At 54.0% G+C, this 1,335-nt stretch overlaps 1 protein-coding gene across 1 annotated transcript in view; it reads left to right on the forward strand.

The window, feature by feature from the left end:
* Positions 1–989, forward strand: part of ADCY5 (adenylate cyclase 5) — a 154,170-nt gene extending 153,181 nt beyond the window's left edge. The window contains 1 exon segment of the mRNA XM_023516289.1: positions 169–989. Coding sequence (XP_023372057.1) covers positions 169–297 — 129 coding nt within the window. The 3' untranslated portion in view covers positions 298–989.
* Positions 990–1,335: the final 346 nt, after the last annotated feature.

Consider the following 1,335-nt stretch of genomic DNA (forward strand, 5'->3'; position numbering starts at 1 on the left):
AGGGCCTGGCCCAGAGCAGGTGCCGAGCACGGTGTCACTCTCCACTCATAGGGGCATTTCCATGGGTCAGCTGCTGCCAGTCCCTGAGGGCCCCACAGAGGAAGGGCTGCCGCACAGCACTTCATAGCCAAGGTCACTGATGGCTCTTACTCTGTTTTGTCTCCTCAGGTCACCACAGACATGTACCAGGTGCTGGCCGCCAACACTTACCAGCTGGAGTGCCGGGGTGTGGTCAAGGTGAAGGGCAAAGGCGAGATGATGACCTACTTCCTCAATGGGGGGCCCCCACTCAGTTAGCAGCTGCCACTGACCATGCCAGGTGGTCTGGCCTCCAGAGGAATGGAAGCAGCTTCTCTGTGTGCCGGGGGCAGCGGGAAGCCTGCGCTGCGGCCCACACAGCCACACTGGTTACATTCTCCACTTTGACTCCAGAAGCAGCTTCTGCCTTTGTGGGTAGGCAGTTGCGTCCGTCCCAGGCCCTGGGGTGCCAGCGTCCTGCAAGCACCAAGCTGACCAAAGATGTTTCCCTCTGTAGAAGACTCCGCTAGACTTGGTCTGAATCTTGAGTTTTCTAACAGGTGCTGCTGCCCAGGGGGAAAGGAGCTGCTGGAGCGTTTGTGGGGGTGGCGCAGCCCAGCGCACAGTGGCAGGGCTAAGGGAGAGGCTTCAGCCTCACACATGGGGGAAGGTGGGCTTGGCTCTGGCCTGGGGGAGCCCAGGGGGCCTAGGGGTCTGCTCTTCTGTGTGAGTCTTTAAAATTCAGACAGGCTGCAACCCCTGTGCCATGGAGGGGCTTTTGGGCAGTAGTCCTGGCTCTAGAGGGACTGTGGCCTTCATCACGGTCCTCTGCCCACCTCCACGCACATAGACAGTGCTCTATGGGTGAAACGGAACTGATGATGAGGGGGAGGCAAGAGGACGCCAAGCAAGTGATGGTTCTGAGGCAAAGAAAATATTTATTAAATAAAACAAAACAAGTTCTCTGTGCCCTTCTTTAGACTATGCTAGTTGTATGCGTGTAAGAGATACGGCAAATGAGGATGCCACAGAAGAGGGAGGGTGGGGAGCTCAACTTGTCCTTTTGTATTTTTTATTTTGTATTATTGAAAGCCTTGGAGATCTAACAGATATGCCAAATTCTATATTTTGTAAATTCTCTATATTAGAAAACAGTTGTGCACAGCGGGGTGTTTGTGCTCCTTTGTACTGTACGTATGTTGGTGCGTGTGCCAGTGTATGTGTACGTATGTTCATGCTGTGGAACTGGTCTCACACAGGATGCATTTCCCTCACTTCAGATTTGGCAGTTTGGGGTTCTCCCAGAGCAGTAGGTGT

The sequence above is a fragment of the Otolemur garnettii genome, unplaced genomic scaffold, assembly GCF_000181295.1.
Source record: "Otolemur garnettii isolate 467f Iridium unplaced genomic scaffold, OtoGar3 scaffold00089, whole genome shotgun sequence".
NCBI classification, from domain to species: Eukaryota; Metazoa; Chordata; class Mammalia; order Primates; family Galagidae; genus Otolemur; species Otolemur garnettii.